The 23,750-nt window shown below is 42.5% G+C and overlaps 1 protein-coding gene across 3 annotated transcripts; it reads left to right on the top strand.

Annotated features, from left to right (window-relative positions):
* The first annotated feature begins 498 nt into the window (after positions 1-498).
* On the top strand, positions 499-14,368 carry LOC133647802 (uncharacterized). 3 transcript variants are annotated; one of them, XM_062043504.1, is made up of 11 exons: positions 499-1,597; positions 1,698-1,724; positions 1,843-2,033; positions 2,224-2,341; positions 2,496-2,578; positions 2,691-2,732; positions 2,832-2,975; positions 3,179-3,249; positions 3,691-3,850; positions 3,982-4,122; positions 14,000-14,368. In XM_062043504.1, the coding sequence occupies exons 3-10, from the start codon at positions 1,844-1,846 to the stop codon at positions 4,116-4,118; spliced, it is 945 nt and encodes a 314-aa protein (XP_061899488.1). In that variant the 5' UTR covers positions 499-1,597; positions 1,698-1,724; position 1,843; the 3' UTR covers positions 4,119-4,122; positions 14,000-14,368. The 3 variants fall into 3 exon arrangements, with proteins under 3 accessions (XP_061899488.1, XP_061899489.1, XP_061899491.1); XM_062043507.1 differs by having other exon boundaries at positions 1,449-1,597; positions 3,982-4,048; XM_062043505.1 differs by having other exon boundaries at positions 499-1,724.
* The last annotated feature ends 9,382 nt before the right edge of the window (positions 14,369-23,750 follow it).

Below are 23,750 nucleotides of genomic sequence, written 5' to 3'. Positions count from 1 at the left end.
CCCTTCCCCAATGTCACCTTTTTCCACCTTTTTGAGGAGCGCCTAAGTGAGGCTGATCCGTTGGCGGTCCCGTCTTGTCTCCCTGTAACGTATGTCTGCTCTTAGCGGGATTGTGCCGAAAATGTAATTTCAGTTCTTATGTGTCTTGTACATGTAAGAATGGACAATAAAGCTGATTGATTGATTAAAATTGAGCTTCACACAGTAACCTGTGATACCCCTGCACGGGCCTTTGTGAAAAATACTAAAGCCCACAATGCTTACCATGGGTGCGATAAGTGCCTACACCCAGGGCAATACCACAACCGGCGTATGTCGTTCCCTGGACCAGAGCACCCCCTTAGAACTGACATCTCATTTAACCTGAAGGTTGATTAATTACATCACCATGAAGGGCCACATCCTTTTCAACGCGTCAAGGTTGGCATGGTAACGCAGTTTCCCTTAGATTATATGCATCTAGTGTGTTTGGGCATTGTAAGGAAACTGCTCCTAACTTGGCTCCGAGGTCCGTTAACCGTAAGACTGCCGGCATTAATAGCAGAGAGGATGTCAGCCAAACTCCAGTCCATGAGGCCCTACATGCCAATTGAGTTTTCCAGGAGACCAAGGTCGCTTAGGGAGTTGGACCGTTGGAAGGCAACTGAATTCCGATGGTTCTTACTGTACACTGGCCCTGTGGTGCTGGCAGGATTCCTGGATCGGAACATGTACTGTAATTTCATGCTCCTGTCAACTGCTATATCCATGTTGGTAAGCCCTGAACATCTCAACCTTGCTGACTATGCTGGACAAATGCTAAAATCTTTTGTCCACCATTTTGGTGAGCTTTATGGGACAGACCAGATTGTGTACAATGTCCACTGTCTGGTCCACCTGGCAGATGAGGTGAAGAGGCATGGCTGTCTGGACTCCTTTTCAGCGTTCCCATATGAGAATCACCTTAGGAAAATAAAAAAACTAATTAGAAAACCTGAGTTCCCTCTACCTCAGCTCATTCGGCGCCTTTCAGAGGTTACAGCTACCAAATCAGATGCTGATGCAGACTTGTCACTGAAAAGGGAGCATTTTGTGGGCCCAATTGTTGTTGGCATGGAAGTTCATGCACAATATGGGGAAATGCAATGTGAAAGGTGGACCGTCAAATTATCAACAGGGGACAACATGTTTCTGGTGGGGGATAAAGTCTGCCTTATCAAAAACATTATCAAAAATGATAATGGTGTGTATGCTATTTACACAGAATTTTCCCGGCAGTCTCCATTCCATACCTACCCCTTCAACTCTGACAGAATGAACATATTTTTTGTAAATGATCCATCTGTTGAGCTGAAGTTGGTTGAGGTGTCAGCGCTGCGACAGAAATGTGTAGCCTTGCCGTACAGAGATGGTTTCGTGGCCATACCCCTCCTCCACTAAATGAAACAAAAAAACTACAAAAAAAAGTTCAAGTTCAAATCCGTTAAAACAATCAGTTAGGAGTTCAAAGCTGTTCAATTAATCAGTTTAAACAATCAGTTCAAGTTACAAACTCTAATACTATAGTTGACTACCGACTTATGACTATGACTTCCAGTACTCTGGATGGAGAATAGCTGTAAGTATTATACGAAAGTTGGTATTATTCCTTGCACTACACCTATAATTTCAAGCTGAAGTTCTGAAAATTATGACCTGTACTTTTACCTTTCTTATAGTTCATACCACCTTGGAGCACCATTCAGGTAAAATCTCAGCTCATCTTACTTGCTTATTTGTATACATTAACACCTGTGCATGCTTTTGTCCACGTTGTTCCTTTGATGATGAATAAATACCCCTTTTCTTTCTTTCTACATTAAGGATGCCTTTTCATCTGATAAAGTTTCGAATGAACGGGGACGTTGCGGTGGTCCCAACTGGATGGTACTATGATGGGATTGTTTTCTGGCCCACCTATAAATACACTGACCGAATTAAAAAGGCCGCTTTAAATGAGGAGCAGCATGGGCCAAACTGGCCAAAATTTGATGCTTCTGTTGTCCGAACTTGTGGTATGCAAATTCATAAATTTCTTGTTTAAAAATAACGTCATAGTTGCTTCTCTTTATGCTTGGAATAACCTGTCTATGTTCTCTTGTAAGAGAGAGACCTGATACATCATCATCAATAATAATAATAATATTCTGTTCAGCTCTACAGCTAATTTGAAACTCATGTTCATTTTAACATATTCTATTTTAGACAACTACAAAGACGCATTAAAAATAATGCAGCAATATGAAAAGGGCTGCGACACCTCAGACCTGCTATCTGAGGCAGAGAATAAGGAGCTGCCAGAAAAAAGGAGCAGGAAGGCAGTGTAAGTGTGTTCCGTCTTGTTTTTGTCATGTTTCTACAGTAATAGGAAGGTTATTTCAGGTAGCATTCAAAAATAAACCAGAGATGCTTGTAGTGTATGTATATTTGTCAATTTTTGGTATTGCAATAATCCTAATGATATGGTTACCCAACAGCCATCGTCTCGGGGACTCTGATGACAGCGAGGAAGACCCGGGAAATAGTGACCGCGCATCGGCAAGCCAATTGCACAGGCAGAGTAAGGAATAATCTCTTAACATCGAAAACGAAACCACCACATTAATATTAAAGATATGGTTAACATTCTTAGTGCTAAAGATATTCCCCTCTCCTTGTATCCCTTCTCCCAGCTCCACAGTCTCGCCGAGTGCCAGCAGTCATGAGTACACAAGGTAGGCACTGATCCCTGAAATATTAGTGAATAGTTCGGCCCCTTGGGTATTATCAGTCATGGCTAACTGATGGCTCTCTCACAATGCCCACCTCACTAGGAACGGCAGTCCCTCCTCAACTCCCTCCACCCCCCGCACCAGCAGCCCTCAACATGTGGCAGACTCAGGAGCCTCATGCATCCAGTCTGGCCTACAGGCCAACATGGCGAGGGGGAAGAATGGCCGACTACATCTCCTGCTCTGGTGAGCAATAACTGACAAATACCGGATGGTCATTATGTGCCACAGATTTTGGAAAAAATTCAAATTCACAAGCAATCACATATTTTCTTCAAACTTTGTCAATAACTTTTGTCATTAACTAAGGTCAATAGCTAATGTCAGGATTATGAGTAATGAGGATAAACACTGAAACATGTTAATTTTATACTGCTGTATGTCAACAGCGCCTGAGATGACCCACCTCTTTAGCCTGCTGGAACATATGAAGCAGAACCAAGAACAGCTGATTTTGAAGGTAAACTTCCTAACCAGCAGGTCGCAGATTCACCCAGGGCCAGAAGTTGAAATGCCGGCCAATGTCCAGTTTCCAATGGAACAGTTGGAGGCAGTGGAGGCATTTGAAGCATTTTTGATAGAACCATCAAATGCCCCAGCGCGACAAAGAGTGGTGAGGTTTCTTCCTAATATGAATGTCCATGATTATGCAAATATTCTACTGAATCGGCCCTGACAACCAGGCCTGTCCTGAACCGCCTTTTCCCAGTGGTAAGATTATGTCAGTGAGCCACAATCGGCCTGGTTTGAAATTGTGTGTAAAGGTAGCATAGGTCCATGTGCCAAGAAAACATGCAGGTTCTTTTTTTTTGCATTTCTGGACGCTTTCAACAGGAACAAAAACATTTTAAATGCAATTTAAGCTTACCTGTTTGTTTAAAGAGATGTCTTTGCCTTTTAGATTTCTTCTTTGGCCACCGTTGGAGGCCAGGATGTGAAGCGGGTGACCTGGAACATCCTGGGCAGGATGTTCACAGATGGCGTTTCACATCAGATAAATTGGAAGGGCGTCAATAACAAAAAGGCCTTTAGCAGGATGGCAACAAAGACCTTGCTTTTCAGTAAGTATATAATTCAAAGTAATATTACATATCACATATATTGTATTGTGTAAGCATACTTACAGCATACTTGGCTTTGGATGCTACATACCATAAACATAAATGTATCTGTCTTGTAATCTTGATTACAGGTGCTGTCAGAAAAAATTTATTGACAAGGTCAGCCACGGACGCGGAGGTCACAAAACACGCCATCAGGTGGTTCAACCTGGCGGGGGATCGGGCAGCGAGGAGACGAGTCCTGCCTCCACCTTCTCAGGAGGAATAGAAATGTGTGTGTGTATATATATATATATATATATATATATACGTATAGATATATATGTATGTATAAATAATCAACCTTTTATTGTACTTCTTATCATTCACCAGTTATTCATTTTATGATATGTTAGCTGTGCATGGAGCAGCATTTCATTGAAATTGTAGCCTAATAGATTAAATATTTATATTTACTTTTTAAATATATATTATATATATTTACTTTATAGAGCGAATTGACCATTTTCTGTCTCTGCATATTGACAATATTGTTAGTTTAAAAATACAAGGCAATGCATATGTAAGCTTATATTGCTGTAGTAGGGCTTAGTGAATTTTTTACTTTCCTATTTTATCCTACAGCAAGAACAGAAGGGATTTTGAAAATAAGATAAAGGGGTCCAAAACGGCCAGATGAGCCAGGGTTTTTATGAGGCCGTTGCTGGTCCGCGGCGGGAGGTTAGGCTTTGATCATGGGTACGGAGCGGATGCAGCGCGCCGTCACGGCGCACCCGCCGCGGAAATAAGGCTTTGATCATGGGTACGGAGCGGATGCAGCGCGCCGTCACGGCGCACCCGCCGCGGAAATAAGGCTTTGATCATGGGTACGGAGCGGATGCAGCGCGCCGCCACGGCGGATCAGCTACCCGCCGCCACGGCGGATACGTTCCTGAGTGCAAATGGACGCCGATGCGGGTCCGTTTCGCGGGTCCGTTCCGGAAAGCGCGATACCTGCGCGGGGGATCCGGCGCGGGGTGTTTTTGCTGTTGGGTTTACCCATTAAAGGCCTACTGAAACCCACTACTACCGACCAAGCAGTCTGATAGTTTATATATCAATGATGAAATCTTAACATTGCAACACATGCCAATACGGCCGGGTTAACTTATAAAGTGCAATTTTAAATTTCCCGCTAAACTTCCGGTTGAAAACACCTTTGGATGATGACGTATGCGCGTGACGTAGCCAGTGAAACAGGAGTATCGGTAGCCCATTGAAGCCAACACAAAATAGCTCTGTTTTCATCTCAAAATTCCACAGTATTCTGGACATCTGTGTTGGTGAATCTTTTGCAATTTGTTTAATGAACAATGGAGACTGCAAAGAAGAAAGTTGTAGGTGGGATCGGTGTATTAGCGGCTGGCTGTAGCAACACAACAAGGAGGACTTGCTTGGATAGCAGACGCGCTAGCCGACGCTAGCCGCCAACTGCATCTGTGATCGGGTGAAGTCCTTCGTCGCGCCGTCGATCGCTGGAACGCAGGTGAGCACGGGTGTTGATGAGCAGATGAGGGCTGGCTGGCGTAGGTGGAGCGCTAATGTTTTTATCATAGCTCTGTGAAGTCCGGTTGCTAAGTTGCTAAGTTAGCTTCAGCGTCGTTAGCAACAGCATTGTTAAGCTTTGCCAGGCTCAGAATTATTAACCGTGTAGTTACATGTACATAGTTTAATAGTATTGTTGATCTTCTGTCTATCCTTCCGGTCAGGGATTTATTTATTTTGTTTCTATCTGCATTTTAGCCAGATGCTATCACGTTAGCTCAGTAGCAAAAGAGTTTAGCCGATGTATTGTCGTGGAGATAAAAGTCACTGTGAATGTCCATTTCGCGTTCTCGAATTTCATTTTCAAGAGGATATAGTATCCGAGGTGGTTTAAAATATAAATCCGTGATCCACAATAGAAAAAGGAGAGAGTGTGGAATCCAATGAGCCAGCTTGTACCTAAGTTACGGTCAGAGCGAAAAAAGATATGTCTTGCACTGTATTCTAGTCCGTCACTCTAACGTTCCTCATCCACAAATCTTTCATCCTAGCTCAAATTAATGGGGTAATCGTCGCTTTCTCGGTCCGAATCGCTCTAGCTGCGTTGAAAACAATAGGAAAATATGAGGAGGCGAACAACTGACTACGTCACGCTACTTCCGGTAGGAGCAAGGCTTTTTTTTATCAGAGACCAAAAGTTGCGAACTTTATCGTCGTTCTATACTAAATCCTTTCAGCAAAAATATGGCAATATCGCGAAATGATCAAGTATGACACATAGAATGGATCTGCTATCCCCGTTTAAATAAAATAAATTCATTTCAGTAGGCCTTTAAATGTACAGGTTTTTTTTACAGTGCATTACAGTAAATGTAAATACAGTACCACTTATTTTTACAGGACAATTCTGCCAACTGAGTGACCAGTTTTTTTATGGTAAAATCTCCAGTCATTGTTCTCACAGTCAGGGGGAATGAGGCGCAATCTTTTGGAGGGGATGCCAAATTGCAGAATGTAAAAAAATTATAATAATAATAATAATAATATATATATATTATATTAATAAAAATGTTTCAATACAAATGTATGTGTAATGCACACTTAATTGAAACATTTTCTTTTAAAAAAACAACAACAATCAAACCTATGACCTAGATCCAGGTGAGTGTTTGTTATTTGTAACAGACTGTAATAACAATCCTTTTTCAATGAAAAAGTATATAACATACTGTATATGTTCAATGATAATACATCTAAATCAATAAGACAAATTTTTTCCACAATCATTTTTAAATAATCTCAAGGCATCCTGCCCTATTCATCTGAGATAGTTGTCTTACTTTGGCTGCATTAAAATGAGTGCTTAAAGGTGTTTTATTACTAATAACATCATGCTGCAAGAGAAAATAATGGACATTAATAATAGATATGAGCTTGCATGCTTAAACTAAATTAGTTTTCAGTGCTGTTATATGGCTCTTTTTTTTTTAGCAATAAATAAGTATAGTTACTACACCTCTATTACTGGAAAAGGAAGTAAGAGGTTATACTGTACATATATTATGGGTTGCGCCCTATCATTAAAATTTACTCATATTGTAACAAACGCACCCAAGTTCCCCGGGTGTCTTTGCCACTACGCAATTAAGGAGTCACGGGTGGGACCTGATATTCAGCTGGGAATGATTAATATATTAAATAAACACAAGACATGTATAACTATTAGCCACAAAACGATCAGGCTTATATTTAATATGCCACAAATTAATCCCGCATAGCAAACAACTCCCCCCTCCCGTCCATATAACCCGCCAATATAAATCAAACACCTACACAACACACTAAATCCCACAGCCCAAAGTTCATACAACACATATATTTCCCCAAAGTCCCAAAAGTTACGTACGTGACATGCACGTAGCGTGACATGCACGTACGGGCAAGCGATGAATGTTTGAAAGCCGCAGCAGTGTACTCACGGTACCGAGACTGCGCATCCAACTCAAAGTCCTCCTGGAAAGAGTCCCTGTTCTCCCGGTTCTCCACAGGCCAATGGAAAGCACACCAAAAAAGTCAAAAAGGCAGATTATTCCAAGAAGTGGCTCCGTGGCAAAAAACACTGCGTCTGACAGGTGCTCCAGGTGGTTAGTGACGTCACTTTCCGCTTCCGCCCGGTCTGATAGAACCGGATGCCTTTTATATCCCCACATATTATTTACATACATATTTAATATTAACACGATTATTAAATACGCCTGTAACAGTTTATAATAAGTAAATGGATGACATAATAAGTATATATATATATTTATTTTCCCAGCTGAGCACAAGTTAACTGTGACTGGCAATTTATTATATATATATATATATCGATGGACCCCTATGGCCATTAAATCCCCCCCCCCCAGCCAGCGGCTTATGGGGACCATAATAGGGTTTCATGTTTACCACATTAATAGTATCCACCTTACACTTATCAGTCAACCAACGAATACTGTAATTTACAGGACCCAACTTCTTCTCTACCCGCACAGGACCTAACCATCTGGGTGCTAGTTTGGCAGAGAATTTACTTGAAGCTTTGGAAAGTGGGTGCGCCCTAATCCAGACCAGATCCCCAACTACAAAGTGTACATCTTTGTGTCGTGCATTATAATATCTGGCTTGTCGAGCTTTGGACGCGCCTACATGTCTCTCCACTTCCTCCTTTAGGTGTGTGTGTGTAAGTATGGTGTGATATGCAGATGTGTGTGGTGGTGGAGCTTTGTGCACCAGTCGTTCCAGGGGTCCCATCAGATTCCGCCCGAGAGTCAACCTGGCAGGGGTTGAACCAGTCGTCTCATGGACAGCGGTGTTAAGGGCAAACCGGAATTCAGGCAGCCATTTATCCCAGTCCTGATGATGGTTCCCTACGAAGGCGCCAATCATGGTCTTGAGGGTGCGATTGACTCGTTCTGTCATGTTGGTTTGTGGGTGGTAAGCTGTGGTTAGTTTATGGGTTACCCCCCAGGATTCGCACAGACGGGACATCAGTTGGCTTGTGAACTGTGGCCCTCGGTCAGACACAAGATATGTGGGAACTCCCCAGCGAGTGAAAATGTCATTTTTTAGAATTTGGCAGACCTTGGGAGTTTTGGCGTCTTTCAGGGCAAAAAGCTCTACCCACTTGGAGTAGTAGTCCACCACCACCATCAGCACAGAGTTCCGGTCCTTACTGAGGGGAAAAGGTCCCATGAAGTCCACCCCCAGCATCTCTCCTGGGGCGTTGACAGTAGAGGACTGGAGTTGTCCAGCTGGCTTGTCGTTGGGGTTTTTGTATTGTTGACAAGTCCTGCATGCTTGGACGTGACTCCAGACGTCTTTCCTTACTGTCGGCCACCAAGCTACTTCCAGAATCTTCAAGAGCGTCTTCATTCTCCCCAGATGTCCTCCGAATGGACTGTCATGAAAGTAGGCCAGGAACTGCGGCACCAGAGACAATGGCACTACCAGCTGATAATTGAAGCCCCCATACTTAGATGGTACTCCCCGGTACCACACCCCTTGCTGAAGTTGATAGTGGATCCGGCCAGGTGTAGGCTGGTCAACAGAAGGTCCACATTCCAGACATGTTGTATCAGTTTTTTGAGCCTCAGAAAGATCTTGCAGTGTGCTGGGGAGATCTGACCAGTAGGTTTTTGGAACAACAAGGCAAATCTTCCCTTCTGGTGATTGGGGTGCCCGTGACAATGCATCCGGTACCACATTGCAGCAGCCCTTCTTGTAATGGACTCTGAATGTGAATCCCTGGAGTCTCAGCGTCCATCGTGTAAGTCGGGACAAAGTCTTAGGGCAGTTGAATGCCCAGGCAAGAGCACTGTGGTCCGTGAAGACATCAAAAGTTGTTCCCTCGAGGAAATGTCTCCACTTCTCAACTGCCCACACCACAGCCAAGTACTCTTTTTCGGCAGTGGAGTAGCGGACTTCAGCTCCTTGGAGCGCTCTGGAGGCAAAGGCAATTGGCCGTTCTTCACCTTCAAGGCGTTGCATCAGGACCGCGCCGAGGCCCAAGTCACTGGCATCACAGTGAACCTGGAAACTGATTTGTGGATGGGGCTGAGCAAGCACTGGTGGAGACTGTAAAAGGGATTTGAGGTGGTCGAAGGCCTCCTGGCAGGTAGGACTCCACTCCCAAGGAACATCCTTCTTCTTTAGTTGGTTTAGAGGAGACGAAATGTCGGCCAGCCTGGGGATGAACTTGTGGTACCAACCGACCATGCCAAGAAACCTCTGAAGACTCTTCAGGTCTGTGGGAGGGGGGTATGCAGTTATTGCTGATATTTTTTCCGGATCTACTTCCACTCCTTTGCCTGATATTAGGTGTCCAAGGAAGGTGAGCTGATCTTGAAGCAGGTGGCATTTCTTGATGTTGAGAGTAAGGTTTGCTTGTTGTAATTTTGCAAACACCACTTCAAGGTCAAGCAGGTGTTCTTCTGTTTGTGAAAACACAATGATGTCATCAATGTACACGAAACAGATCCTTCCCCTAAGCTCACCCAGAACTGTCTCCATTAAACGCTGGAAGGTCGCCCCAGCATTGCGCAGTCCAAATGGCATGACTTTAATTTGATATAGGCCCAGATGTGTGATCATGGCAGTCTTTGGCTTGCTATCCTCATCCATGGCAACCTGCCAGTAGCCACTCTGCAGGTCAAGGGAGCTGAAATATTTTGCACCTTGCAATGACTCCAGGATCTCATGTATGAGGGGCATGGGATAGGCGTCATGCTGGGTTTTGGCGTTCAAGCCCCTGTAGTCCACACAGAATCGGGGTGTTCCGTCCATCCTGGGTGTCAGAACAACAGGAGAGGCCCACGGAGATGTTGATGGCTCTATCACTCCAGTGCTGATCATTTTTTTGATTTGTTCTTCGATTATTTCTTGTTTTTGACTGGACACTCTGTAAGCCCGCTTCCTCACAGGCATCTCATCCATGGTGGTGATTTGATGTTTAATTACCCTGGTGGCCCCAGTAGTCTCAGTCCACACAGTTGGCCACTTCTGCAGCAGTGGTCGCACCACCACAGGTTGGGATTCGAGGAGGGGGATGGCAGACTGATTAACTTGGGGCTCTTCATTTATGGCCATGTAAAAATTAATGGAGGGACCAGGGTGAGTCCAGCGAAGCATTTGTCTGCCTTTGGGGAGAAATTTGAATTCTCTCCCTCCGGGCATGACATACCTCCTGAGATGAGGTTTGAGTACCATTTGTGATGAGGTCATGAAGTCGAGACCTAACAACAAGGGCATACATAAGTGGCCATCAGCCATCACATGAATCTGTAGGGTGGTATGACAGTCATGCAGATTGAGGAGCAGGGTGGCTTTTCCAACTGCTTGGTTTATTTGTCCATTTGCCATGACAAACTTTGGAATGCCGCTTGGCTCCAGAACCTCGCCGCACTTCCTCACAGCCTTCCACAGCGTATGACTCATTAGTGAGTACGTGCATCCGGAGTCCAGGACTCCATCTCCTTTAGAGCCGCGCATGCTAACAGGGACCACCAGGAGGGATTGTTCGCCCATAGCAGCGGCAAGGTCGGCCCCACTTCGACTCGGCCCATGCTCCATCTTCTTGCCAGATCTTTTTGGAGGGTTGCTTTGTTGGACACGACTCCAATAGTCTTTACTATTTGTCCAATCTCGTTCAATCAGGGAGCCCACCTTGACCAGCTGTTCTACCGTTGTCACAATTCCACGTAGACCACTGGCCAACCTGGGATTGCAGGCACCGAGTATGCGGCGCACGATCTCGGCTTCCTCCATGTCATGTCTCCACTTCAGGCAGAGGGCACGATAATCATATGCGAAATCTCGCAAGCACTGATTAGGAGTTTGAAGAATGGAGTGGAGCTGCATCTCAATCTCGGATTGGTAGTCAGTTGGCAAAAAGGCTTCCAGGAAAGACTGCTTAAATGTAGACCAGCTGGTTATGGTACTGCGGGCTGCCGACCACCAACTCCTGGCAGGACCTTTTAAGACAGCATTGAGTGTTCCCACCAGCTCAGCATCGCTCAGAGGGCGGAGTGCTAAAAAGTTTTCACACTGTTCGATGAAATCGGTGACATCGGCTGAGCCTCTGGACTCTCCAAACTGGGGAAATTCCATCCTGATGGGTGGTCTGGCGGTGGCAGCAGGTGTAATGGCGGTGACAGCAGGTGGTCTGGCAGTGACAGCAGGTGCAGTGGTGGTGACAGCAGGTGCAGTGGTGGTGACAGCAGGTGCAATGGTGACAGCAGGTGGTCTGGCGGTGACAGCAGGTGCAATGGTGACAGCAGGTGGTCTGGCGGTGACAGCAGGTGTAATAGGGAAGGTGATGTCTCGGACAGGCGGGTGGTGGTGGACTGGTATGGCGGCTGCAGGAGTGGAGAAGCTAGCTGGTCGCCAAAACCTTCGGGTTTTAGCAAGGGTATTTTTCAATTCCTCTCCCCACCTTTCATCTCTTCGACGCAGACATGCTGCGACAGCTTGGTCGAAGTTCTTCACCTTCGTGTCCACATACGCTTTCATCTCTGCCGCTATGGCCTCCATCGCTGCCCTAAGTCCATCCTCCCGGTTAAGGGTGCTGTCGACCGCTTCTGTGAGTCGGTTCTCCAGAATGTCCATTCGTTGTTGCAGCGTTAGAAGTTGCTCCAGGACAGCTTCTGGTTCCACCCCATCCTCTTCCTCTGCTGCCGCATCCTGTCTGGACTGTTCTAAATACATAGAGTCCAGCAAGTTAGTCAGCTCAGCAACATCATTGGGATTGGGCCTACTGGTGACGTGGCGGAAAGGGTCAAGGGGCGGAGTTGAGTCCTGGGCTGCATCAGCAAAGTCCTGTCTGTCATCTTCCTCCATTAGGGAGTGGCTGCTGGTTGACATTGCTCCAATTAACCTAATTATATGTAAGTATTTATTAACTGTCGTATATGTAAGTGTCTATGTGTGTAAATGTATAAAAAAAATGGTATGTATTTATGTACCGGAAAATAGATGTGTGTGTATATATATATATATATATATATATATATATATATAAATATATATATATATATATATATATATATATATATACCACAATGTAGAAAAAATGGTGACACAATAGGAGTGTGTGTCACACTGCTGACTATTTAGGGAAAAAAGTGAACCCAATATACATTTATATTTTAACAAGACAAATAATGTTTATGTACTACTTATTCCCCTTAACGTGTTTCGCAAAAAACAACGAAAATATGAGCCGCTGATATCAATGATACACTAAGCCCCGCTCCCCCGTACGGGCCACCACTCTGTAACAAACGCACCCAAGTTCCCCGGGTGTCTTTGCCACTACGCAATTAAGGAGTCATGGGTGGCACCTGATATTCAGCTGGGAATGATTAATATATTAAATAAACACAAGACATGTATAACTATTAGCCACAAAACGACCAGGCTTATATTTAATATGCCACAAATTAATCCCGCATAGCAAACAACTCCCCCCTCCCGTCCATATAACCCGCCAATATAAATCAAACACCTACACAACACACTAAATCCCACAGCCCAAAGTTCATACAACACATATATTTCCCCAAAGTCCCAAAAGTTACGTACGTGACATGCACGTAGCGTGACATGCACGTACGGGCAAGCGATGAATGTTTGAAAGCCGCAGCAGTGTACTCACGGTACCGAGACTGCGCATCCAACTCAAAGTCCTCCTGGAAAGAGTCCCTGTTCTCCCGGTTCTCCACAGGCCAATGGAAAGCACACCAAAAAAGTCAAAAAGGCAGATTATTCCAAGAAGTGGCTCCGTGGCAAAAAACACTGCGTCTGACAGGTGCTCCAGGTGGTTAGTGACGTCACTTTCCGCTTCCGCCCGGTCTGATAGAACCGGATGCCTTTTATATCCCCACATATTATTTACGTACATATTTAATATTAACACGATTATTAAATACGCCTGTAACAGTTTATAATAAGTAAATGGATGACATAATAAGTATATATATATATTTATTTTCCCAGCTGAGCACAAGTTAACTGTGACTGGCAATGTATTATATATATATATATCGATGGACGCCTATGGCCATTACATTATATATTATATATACTTTGCTTATATACTTTGATATACAACTACAGCATATTATTAGACTTAGACTTCCTTTTTATTGCAGTGACGTGTGGTGAGGTTCATGGCTGGTGAGACACTGACTTCATCACAGTCAGATTTACAAACATATGAACCCTAAAGAGTATCTTATTCACCATTTGATTGGCAGCAGTTAACGGGTTATGTTTAAAAGCTCATACCAGCATTCTTCCCTGCTTGGCACTCAGCATCAAGGGTTGGAATTGGGGGTTAAATCACCAAAAATGATTCCCGGGCGTGGCGCCGCTGCTGCCCACTGCTCCCCTCACCTCCCAGGGGGTGAGCAAGGGGATGGGTCAAATGCAGAGGACAAATTTCACCACACCTAGTGTGTGTGTGACAATCATGTGTGGCATAGTGAAGACTCAAAACAGAGTCAAAATTAAAAAAGGTTGGTATTATTATTATATCTGCATTTATATTTCTAAGTTGTTCTGTGTGTGTGTTTAATTTTCTTCCAGGATAATGAAGCAGTAGCAGCAGACTCAATGTTACAATCCAACAACCTGAAGACACAGACTGCGCTTCAACAGATGTTTGTGAATCTATCAAAGCTGCCCTCATTAACCCTGCTGACTGGCCACACCATTTGACTGATACACTAAGAATTGAATTACTTAGCCGAGGATCTTACGAGGTAAACTCAGACTTCATGTTCCCTAAAAGAGATGATGGAAGAAATTTCCATTTCCACTGCTTCCACAGACATTTAGTGAACACAGAGAAAATTAAGTGAACGGAGCTCATGCATTCCCCCAATTTTCCCCCTATGTCATTTGCACTACATTTGTAGGTGTGAAGTTATTATTTTATCTCAGGTTAATTATTTAAATGGCTTATATTTTTTTTTCAGATTGCATTTTTTTGTCTTGATCTGTGCATAATAGCACCACTGTTATTTCACAATAAAATTCTGGCAAATGACCTGTCAGTTTTCTACCGTAAAATCTTCAGTTGTTGTGTGTACAGGCATTACTATAAATGAAACATCAGTAGCCTAACACTATTATTTTTACCGTAAAATTCTGGCGACTCAGCTACTAGTTCTATTTTACCAGTAAAATCTATGTTTTTACATCATCATCATCGGCAATCACTTGAAACGAGTATGACGATCCTCCTGGTAGGGGGGTATCCCTTTATGGAGGATGACTGTGCGTGACTTTTTTTAACGTGGGGAGACTGGTGCACAGACAGTCACCACACGATCCCTGGCAAATCCGGGTCAGGATCCAGTGGCATGGAGTCCAAGACGACTTGTGATGCTCCATAGGGTTAGCAATCATCCTCCGCCGGTTCCACCTTTGAGGTCTTAGGTGCCTTCTTCCGCCATCGCAGCCGTTGTGGTAGTTCTTACATCTACCGTCTTCCGCCTGCTCCGCCGTTGAGGTCTTCACCGTATCCCTGGCTAGGGGACAGTCAGGTACTAGGCCTTTGCCAAGGGCCACCTGGGGTAACAGTAGTAAAGGGGTTAACCTCCTAGTGCCCCAAGACCCCATAGAGGAGCCTCCACTGCCGGATGCACTTTAACGTCATGCCCAGGACGGGTTTTTACATAGAATTACCATAACTGTAACAACACTACCACTCATAGTTTTGCTGTAAAATTCTGGCGACTGAGCTGCCGTTTTATTTCGCCGACAAACCTATGGCTGCCGTATTTACAGTGCATTGCTATAAATGTAAAAATGGTGCCACTTTTATTTTTACAGTAACATTCTGGTAACTGAGGTGCCCGTTCTTTACTGTAAAATCTATTTAATTTGTGCAATGTGGTCGTCGTTTAGATCTTTGTTGTTTTGCCTTTGGCAGAAGCTTTGTTATGGAAAAATAAAGCATTATGAAAAGAAGAACTGGGATGTTGTCGGGGGGGGGGGGGGGGGGTGCATGCATCCGCAAGCAAATGGAAGCACAATCACTCGGAGCTTGGTGGTCAATATCAATTTCATCCAGGCGCAGCAGAACAAAGGCGCGCTTTATTTTCCCCTCTCCAAATATTTCAGCAACATTTCAATAAAATTGTTTAATCAAAGGCTTTGTGCGTACAAGTGCTTTGGTTATTGAATTCCGATTAGAAGCCTCATGCTGGTGGTTTGTGTGGGAAGATGCTGGATGGGTCCCTGAACACCCGTTCTGTAGCTTCCAGCACAAACTCATCACTTCTACTTTGTCTACCTTCAGTCCAACACGAGAAGGCACCGTTCATATGCAGCAGCACTGTGCCGCACCTCCTGTATTTTTTCTCCTGTGTTATATTGTAACTCGTAGGGTTGTACCGATACCAATATTTTGGTATTGGTACAGGTACAAAATTGTATTGCGATACTTTTCAATAATTTTCTAAATAAAGGGGACCACAAAAAAATGACATTATTGGCTTTATTTTAATAAAAAAATCTTACGGTCTATTACACATATGTTTTTTATTGCAATCAAAGAACAATTTTGGCCTTAAATAAAATAGTGAACATACAAGACAACTTGTCTTTCATTAGTAAGTAAACAAACAAAGGCTCCTAATTTGTCTGCTGATGTATGCAGTAACATATTGTGTCATTTATCATTCTATTGTGTCAAAATTATGAGGGACAAGCGGTAGAAAATGGCTCGATTATTACTGGTTCATTTACTGTTAATATCTGCTTACTTATTCCAAAAACATGCACCTGGGGATAGGTTGGTTGGCAACACTAAATTGGCCCTAGTGTGCATGAGTGTGCATGTTGTCTGTCTATCTGTGTTGGCCCTGCGATGAGGTGGTGACTTGTCCAGGGTGTACCCCGCCTTCTGCCCGATTTTAGCTGAGATAGGCGCCAGTACCCCCCGTGACCCCGAAGGGAATAAGCGGTAGAAATGGATGGATCTGCTTACTTTGTCTTTTACCATGTTCTATCTACACTTCTGTTAAAATGTAATAATCACTTATTCTTCTGTTGTTTTGATACTTTACATTAGTTTTGGATGATACCACACATTTAGGTATCGATCTGTTACCAAGTAGTTGAAGCAGGGGTAGGGAACCTATGGCTCAGGAGCCAGATCTGGCTCTCCGATGAATCTTAGCTGACATTGCTTAACATGGTAAGTAGTGAATAACTCCGCTGGTAATCACAGTGTTAAAAATAACGTTCAAAATATACAAAATTCTCATGTATTTTAATCCATCCATCCGTTTTCTACCGCACCTGTTCAAGGTTGCGGGTGGCTCAGCCAATCCCAGCTGTCCTTCGGGGTACAGGAGGGTCCTTTATTTTTATTGGATGATGCGGTCGCCCCACGGGTCATTCTGAGGTTAAGAAGTAAACTTCCCTTCTTTCAGCTAGCTAGCTAGTTGAATAAAATAACCCGCAAAAACTCTGGAAGACGCTGAAACAATTGGGCCCCAGCAGTCTCAAAACAATAACCACCAACCTCAATTTGAAAATAAACGGCTCACTCATCACAGACAAACTGAATGTGGCAAATTGCTTTAACAGATTTTACTCAACCATTGCTTCCACGTTGGTAAGCAAATTGCCCTCACATTCAGGCCTCTACGGTGAGCAGCAAATCCAAGACTTTTACAAAAACAAAGGGGTATGCAAGGATGACTTCAAGTTTGTCAAAGTTAAAACTGATGATGTGTTAAAGAAACCCAGCTCGCTGCAGCCAAAAAACGCCACAGGACATGATAATATTCACACCACATTTCTCAGAGATGCAGCTGTCACAATTGCCCCAATGGTTGCTCATATCACCAACTTGTCTATCAATCAGTGTCATGTCCCACAAGAATTCAAGCTCGCGAGAATATCACCTCTGTATAAAAAAGGAAACAAATTACACCCCGGCAACTACCGCCCTGTTTCCATCCTTTGCTCCATCTCAAAGGTTATAGAGAGGTTAATATTTGAGCAAATATTCGAATTTCAATCAGGATTCAGAAAATCACATTCCACCGATACATGCCTACTGTACCTAACTGACTACATCAGGCGAGAGATAGACATGGGAAAGTATTGTGGAATGGTTATGCTGGACCTTCAAAAGGCATTCGACCAGTGGCGTGCAGTCACTAGAGGCAGGGAAGGCGGGGCCTCACCTGCCATCATGGAAAGAAAAAAAATGTAAAAAGAAAAAAATAATAATTAAATTGTTATATGTATCCAGTGATTATACTAAAGTTAATTTCCATTTAACTTCACCAGTTTTAGATTATTTTGATTTTTATTTTCACATTTGCCATTCAAATACTGAGAAGAGACGGTGCGGTGATCAGCAGCCAGTTGAGGCACGTCACTGATTTGCAGAGGTGGGACCAAGTCATTGCTTTGCAAGTCACAAGTAAGTCTCAAGTCTTTGCCCTCAAGTCTCGAGTCAAGTCCCGAGTCAAGACAGGCAAGTCCCGAGTCAAGTCCAAAGTCAAGACTGGAAAGTCTCAAGTCAAGTCCCAAGTCCTGCATTTTGAGTTTCGAGTCCTTTCAAGTCCTTTTAACCACAGACCAATATATTTACACATATTGTGTATGCTTTTAAAACGCTGTATTTATTTATTAAAACAAGTGCATTTGAAATTGCAGGAAAAAAATAGTGCTGACATTGCACTTCATAATAGCACTATTAACCAGTCATTTTAAACATTTAACTCATTCCTTTACAGAATAAACACATTTGAAAAAACAAGTGCAACTGTACTTATTTGTACAAAAGTGTTAACATTGTATTTCCATGGCATATTGCATTGTAACTAGTTCCACAGCAGTTTCTATCCTGTTCTTACCTTATCTCATTGATCTCATCTCATACTGTATGTGTGTTGATGTGTGCATACACATGAAAAACATAACAAATACATGAACAAAACAATGAACAGAGTTGTACTTTTTAGATGTCAGGGCCCTATGCAATATGTACACATATTCTTAATATAGTATACATTTTAACTGACCTTTATTTGACTATGTTTGTCTTTTGGTAGGTGGCTAAAATACGTGGTGCTGCTGACCGCTGTCTAACGTTAAATTACTGTGTGTGATACATTGACTAACGTAACGTTATGAATAGGTACCTCATGCAACCCTGCTTAAAACAAATCACTTGACAAAAAGTATGAATAAGGTAGTAAACTGCAGTGGACGCAACAGATTGCCGTGTTTGCAATGACGTTATAACCACAGACAGCTTATAAGTAGACGCAGCATTGGCTGCTGTGATGCGAGAAATTCGTCTGCCATCTTGAAGTGGTGATGAGGAGCCGGCGAGCAGCCTAAACTAACAGTTGACAGGTAGGAAACAAAGATGCCGAGCTGGTGTTCAGCGTTTTTCTACTCAAATGAGCGGACTGTTGAAAATAGGAATCGGGGGATTACATTTCACAAGTAAGATTTAACATTAACGTACTATTGGTTGTATTTTATGAAAAGAATATTACCACAGAGTTGAGAAGGAGCAAAGATCTTCAATATTTGTATGTGAAAATCACAAAGAAATCTTCTGGGGGAGGATGACCCCCTACAGGGGTTTGGTTTACAAACTTTCAGCCCCACCTAAAACTAAATTCACCAGCCGCCACTGATGATGATGCATTCTCATTTTAGGCAAAATATAAGACAATACTTTCTTAACAGTATAATTGTAACCAGGAATAAGTCTTCAAGTAACAATATTCAAATACTAACATTGCTGGGTAAAACAGAATTTGGTTTTATTCTGAATCCAATGAAACAGATTGGTGGTTTTAGCTGATATAAAGACTTTCAGGTGTTTATATGTCTATGTTTAAGTATTTGGCAGACGCTTTTATCCAAAGCGACATACATAAAAAATACATATATAACAATCACTGTAAACATGATAATTTAAGGGAAGAATGTAATACAAAATATCAATACAAAGTGTCAAGACAGAATAAACTCTCTGCTGCTGCAGCAACAGAGATACGGTCTATAAGATATATAGATATCTAATGTATTCATACATTGTTTATGTAGCATGTATATATAACCTAATCATATTGTTTCTTCAACTTAAAAATAGCTGACCGTTTTTTTCCCCTTCTCTGGGATTATATTCCCAGTTTTGATCTCGGACGTCTGGTCATTTATAGCATATAAGAATATTCTATTAATGTTAAGCAAACTATGAATAATAAAACATGCCAAAACATGTGTCCGTTATCATAGCTACACGTATGACAAAAAAGCATGTGAAAATCAGTGGTATTCAGTGAGGTAAAATGAATTAAATGCGCTGACAGTTCATTGCTCCTGCCAAATGAATTGCACTGAGTGGAGCGGATCACCACTCCAAGATGGCGGCCCCGCGTTTCGTCTGCGCCAGTAGGCAGTAGCGCTCGATGCTGCGTCTACTTATAAGATGTCTATGGTTATGACGTTAGCAGTGAGTTTACAGCCTCACTGATTTATCTACACAGCAAATAAAAGTCACGTTACTTAGCCAATTAACGTTATCTTACATTCAAAACTTACCCTTCTTTGTGCAACTTCAAATGTCGAACGAAGTTGGAAGTTGTTGCGTCTCCGTCTGTAATATTCCACCTGCGTGATTTGCATACGGCAATTCGTTTTTTGTTGACCAAGTCGTAGTTTTTATACCTGAAGGAAAACCAACTTTGGCATAATTGTTTCTCACTGCTGCGTTGTTTGACAATTCTTCTTCATTGGTTGTTCTGCAATTTGATTGGATGAATGCTGTGTGATGAAAACAACGTAGATCTAATCTGATTGGCTGTTGTACTGAGAGCACACACGCTGACAGGAACAACACGCTGATAGACACAGATGAAAAAATTGAAAAATACGGCGCGCTCCCAAATAACTTTTTAAGCTTTGGGTTTTGGGGAAAGTAGCAAGTCATGTCAAGTCAAAAGGCTCAAGTCCAAGTGAAGTCACAAGTCATTGATGTTAAAGTCTAAGTCGAGTTGCAAGTCTCTTTACATTTTGTCAAGTCGAGTCTAAAGTCATCAAATTCATGACTCGAGTCTGACTTGAGTCCAAGTCATGTGACTCGAGTCCACACCTCTGCTGATTTGTGCCTCAACATGGATTGTGCACAATGACTCGGCTAACTGCTGAGCTGCTGTGCAGTGAGACTGTATTGCTATATGAATGATATCAGCTAACTTAACTATGGCATAGTTTAGTTAGCTGAGGTATATAATGTACAGTGTATTTTGTCAACAACTGTATGTGTGTAACGTATTTCTTGTGCTGAGCATTCATAAATCTGCTGCAAAAGACGTACTGGTTGAGGCTCGCAGTAATCCAGCCTCCTGGTGGTAGAGGGCGGTAGTGATCCCAGAGATCATTCCTCGGCTGCAGAAGAAAAAAAAAAAAAGAAAAAAAGATTGCAAGCTATTGTTCATTTACTCTCGCCTGGACTTTTATTAAAAACATGGAGAATTACATATGTAAAATAAAACAGTTTTCTAAACTGGACTTTCAATCGAAGCAGGAGGTAATAATTAAAGGTATACCAACGCCGGAGCTAAAAGGTTTGCTTTTGACTTTGGGACAGAAGACCCGTTCTTTTCAAACGGCGTGGTACACACGCAAAGGCTGTCCAGCAAGAAAGGTAAGACCATAATAATGTTTTTTTTATTAAATGTGCTTTTTTGTGTGCTACAGTTGTGTAAAGAATGCTGGTATGAGCTTTTAAACATAACCCGTTAACTGCTGCCAATCACATGGTGAATAAGATACTATTTAGGGTTCATATGTTTGTAAATCTGACTGTGATGATGCAGTGCCTCACCAGACATTAACCTCACCGCACGCCACTGCATTCGACACAGTTAACCACTCAATACTGTTAAACAAGTTGAGGGCAATCGGTTTTGACAGCACAGCCACAAACTTGATGAAATCTTACCTTGAGGATAGAGAACAGGTGGTTGAGGTGAACAGATCACTGTCCTCTCCCCTCAAGGTGAGCTGTGGTGTCTCACAGGAGAGCATTCTGGGACCATTGTTATTCTTGATTTACATTAACGACATGAAATCAGTATGTAACAGCAATTTGTTCCTGTTCGCGGACGATTCTGCGACCCTGGCCTCGGACAGGGACAAATTGAACTAAGTAATCTCTGTCTCTGGCTTTCCGATAACAAACTGTCACTACACCTGGGTAAAACAGAGTCCATCCTATTTCGATCCAAGCACAACCTGGGTAAATCCCCGGGCTTTACGATTAAAGCAGGTGATACCATAATCACCAGCAAAGACGAGGTAATTTACCTAGGGTGTATATTGGACAACACTCTCGGGTGACAAAATTGCATTAAAAACAATCACCAAGATCAATAATAAAACTAGATTTTGGGGCAAGATTTCTGCGTTTATCAACAGGGATACATTCATACAGCATCATTTTGACTACGCCTGCACCTCATGGTTCACCAGTACCCCCATGCCACTAAAAAGGAAACTGCAAACTTCCCAAAACAAGCTGGTGAGACTCCTGCTCAACCTCCCATACAGGACTCACCTAACTCAAGCCCACTTTACCAAATTGGCATGGCTTAGAGTTGAGGAAATAGTACACCAAATTGCAATGTGCCTGGTATTCAAAATACTCAGAGAAACTGTCCCCAAGTACCTGTCCAACTATTTCACCAGAGTAAGTGATGCTCACAGGTACTACACGAGAGGGAGTTCCTCGAACCTCGTCCCCCCCAAATTCAAGACTCTCATGGGAAAAAATGCATTCTACTATTTTGCCACCACACAGTGGAATGCACTACAAACAGACCTTAAAATCCGAACTTCCCTACTAAATTTTAAAACTGGCATAAAATTATGGCTCAGCTCAACCTCTACCTGATCTGAACCAAAATTGATCCCCAGCAACTCTTCGAAGCATCAAACAGGTTTATATGTGGTTATAGTGTATATATATTTTCTCATTCTGTTTTGCACACTCTTGGAGTCAACATGTGCATAGTCATGTACATAGTGTCATGTACATAGTGTATAAATATCCCCCCGCCCCCATTCTTTGTATATATATTTTTTTGCAAATCACCTGACATGTATACTGTGTATATGTACATAATTTATCAATTTTTTTAACGTAATTTTTTATATACACTACCGTTCAAAAGTTTGGGGTCACATTGAAATGTCCTTATTTTTGAAGGAAAAGCACTACTTTTCAATGAAGATACCTTTAAACTAGTCTTAACTTTAAAGAAATACACTCTATACATTGCTAATGTGGTAAATGACTATTCTAGCTGCAAATGTCTGGTTTTTGGTGCAATATCTACATAGGTGTATAGAGGCCCATTTCCAGCAACTATCACTCCAGTGTTCTAATGGTACAATGTGTTTGCTCATTGGCTCAGAAGGCTAATTGATGATTAGAAAACCCTTGTGCAATCATGTTCACACATCTGAAAACAGTTTAACTCGTTACAGAAGCTACAAAACTGACCTTCCTTTGAGCAGATTGAGTTTCTGGAGCATCTCACATTTGTGGGGTCAATTAAACGCTCAAAATGGCCAGAAAAAGAGAACTTTCATCTGAAACTCGACAGTCTATTCTTGTTCTTAGAAATGAAGGCTATTCCACAAAATTGTTTGGGTGACCCCAAACTTTTGAACGGTAGTGTACATGTTACAGGTAATATATGTTTTATTATTGAATGTATCAAATGTGATGAATATTTAATGGGCCACAATGGAAACAAGCCTTTTGGCTTTTTGTGACATCCATTTGCCTTTTTAAAGCATTACATGGATTCAATTCTTTAAGATGTCAATAAACTTCTCAGTCAATCAATCAATGAATCAATCAAGTTCATGAGGCGCAAACCCTTTTGACAAAGAAGATGGCGAAAAGAAAAAAAGATGAGGAGTACTGTACATTTCAGGAGGAATTTGCCTTTGTGGAAAAAGCAGGTTCTGTGGTGTGTCTAATATGCAATGATACAATTTCATCGATGAAACGGACCGTTTCAAACGGTCAAATATAAAGCGGCACTTCGACATACGCCATGCTAAATTTATATCGCAATATCCAGCAGAAAGAAAGCATGCCAAGAGCTACTGTGCAGTGTGCAAGCGAGTCAGCAGCAACTCCGTGTTGTCAAGCTTGGTCAAAAGATAGGCCTCAGTTGCAGAGTAGGGATTAATTCGGCAGGCTTTTATTTTGAAAGCTTCCTTTCACCTCCAGAGTCTGGGCAATTCAATATAGGCTATGACTAAACTAGTC

Source organism: Entelurus aequoreus, linkage group LG04, assembly GCF_033978785.1.
Source record: "Entelurus aequoreus isolate RoL-2023_Sb linkage group LG04, RoL_Eaeq_v1.1, whole genome shotgun sequence".
Taxonomy (NCBI): domain Eukaryota; kingdom Metazoa; phylum Chordata; class Actinopteri; order Syngnathiformes; family Syngnathidae; genus Entelurus; species Entelurus aequoreus.
The sequence above is the reverse complement of the archived record's forward strand: the minus strand, read 5'-3'. Positions and strand labels throughout refer to the sequence as shown.